General features: G+C 59.7%; 1 protein-coding gene across 1 annotated transcript in view; it reads left to right on the plus strand.

Moving 5' to 3' along the window:
• Positions 1-1,259, plus strand: part of VOLCADRAFT_119465 (uncharacterized protein) — a gene marked incomplete at both ends in the record, with an annotated part of 11,905 nt that overhangs the window by 1,252 nt on the left and 9,394 nt on the right. The window contains 3 exons of the mRNA XM_002956586.1: positions 40-90; positions 313-441; positions 1,051-1,158. Of these exons, the coding sequence (XP_002956632.1) occupies positions 40-90; positions 313-441; positions 1,051-1,158 (288 nt within the window). The remainder of the gene's footprint in view (positions 1-39; positions 91-312; positions 442-1,050; positions 1,159-1,259) is intronic.

Below are 1,259 nucleotides of genomic sequence, written 5' to 3' on the forward strand. Positions count from 1 at the left end.
CCTCCCCCCTTTCCTCCCCGTCCTTGCCTCCCGGGTTAGGCAGCGGCCCTAAAGGAGAAGATCAACAACTTGGAGGCGGCCCTGGCGCAGGTGGGTGGGGAGCAGGGGGGGAAGCGGGGGGGGAGCGGAGCGGGCCTTATGGTGCAACTCCGGGGCCCAGTACGCCAGGGATAGTGGTTAACCACATCCCTGATGCAGTTCCTAACTAATTAACTAACTTAACTGCCGCCCGGGGGCTCCTTAACGGTCTCCACACACCCTCCGTCACCCCCGGGTCCCCCCCTCCCCTGTGTATCCCGCCACGATGAGCAGTCTCGCAACCAGATGTCCCTGGGGTACACGGACCCCGTCAGCTCGGAGTTCAAAAAGGCCTCCAGCGTGCAGCTCCGGAACCTGGTGCGAGTGAGCGAGGATGAGGCCACTAGGAAGGCGGCCTTCGAGGTAAGTGGGACTTTGGGGGGGGGGAAAGCCGTGGGGGAGGGCAGAGGAGGATAGGGGGCGGGAAATAAACGGGAGGGGGCAGCAAGGTCAAGAAGGGGAAACGACACCTGGCCCGGTGACCAAAGTTAGAGATGGGTAAAGCGAAGGGGGAGGAGAGGAATGGGAAGGGGGGGGGGATAGAGCCCAAAGGATCTAATAAATGGGGGGAGGGAAAGCAAGAGGGGTGGGAGGGCTAAACCTGGGGGGGGGTAAATTAACCCCTGGGTGCTTGGAGGGAAGGTAGGGGAGGGGGGAGGCGGGGAAGGATTTTGCCCCCATTGTCATTTGATCGATTAAAGAGCGAAACGTTCAGCTGTATGCAGGGATGGAGCTGTATGGAGCCCGCCCCCTTTCTTCGGTACCCTCTTGCCCTGGCAGCAGCTTCACTCGTTCGTGGTTCGTCTTTCCCTCCCCCCCTTTTCCTCACCGGACACTGGACACCGGCAGTTCACTTCTCCACTTTCTCTCATACGATTCCCCCAAAATAGCCTTTTGTCATGTCACCCCACCCCACCCCACCCCACCCCACGTCGCCTTCCTGGCCCCTCTCTCCGTGCGGTGCCCCCGCAGGGCCTCCGCTCCATCGGGCCGTTCGTGGGCGCGCAGTTCCTGGAGATCGTGAAGGAGCGCAACAAGCTGGCGAGACTGCTCGGATACGAGGACTTTTACGATTACAAGGTGTGCATATGATACGTGCCAATGATACGTGTTTTAATGAGTGTGTGTTTTCGTACATGTACGACAGTTTGGGGGTTTATATACACCTAAATGAACCCCTC

The sequence above is a fragment of the Volvox carteri genome, assembly GCF_000143455.1.
Source record: "Volvox carteri f. nagariensis unplaced genomic scaffold VOLCAscaffold_63, whole genome shotgun sequence".
In the NCBI taxonomy this organism is placed as follows: Eukaryota; Viridiplantae; Chlorophyta; class Chlorophyceae; order Chlamydomonadales; family Volvocaceae; genus Volvox; species Volvox carteri.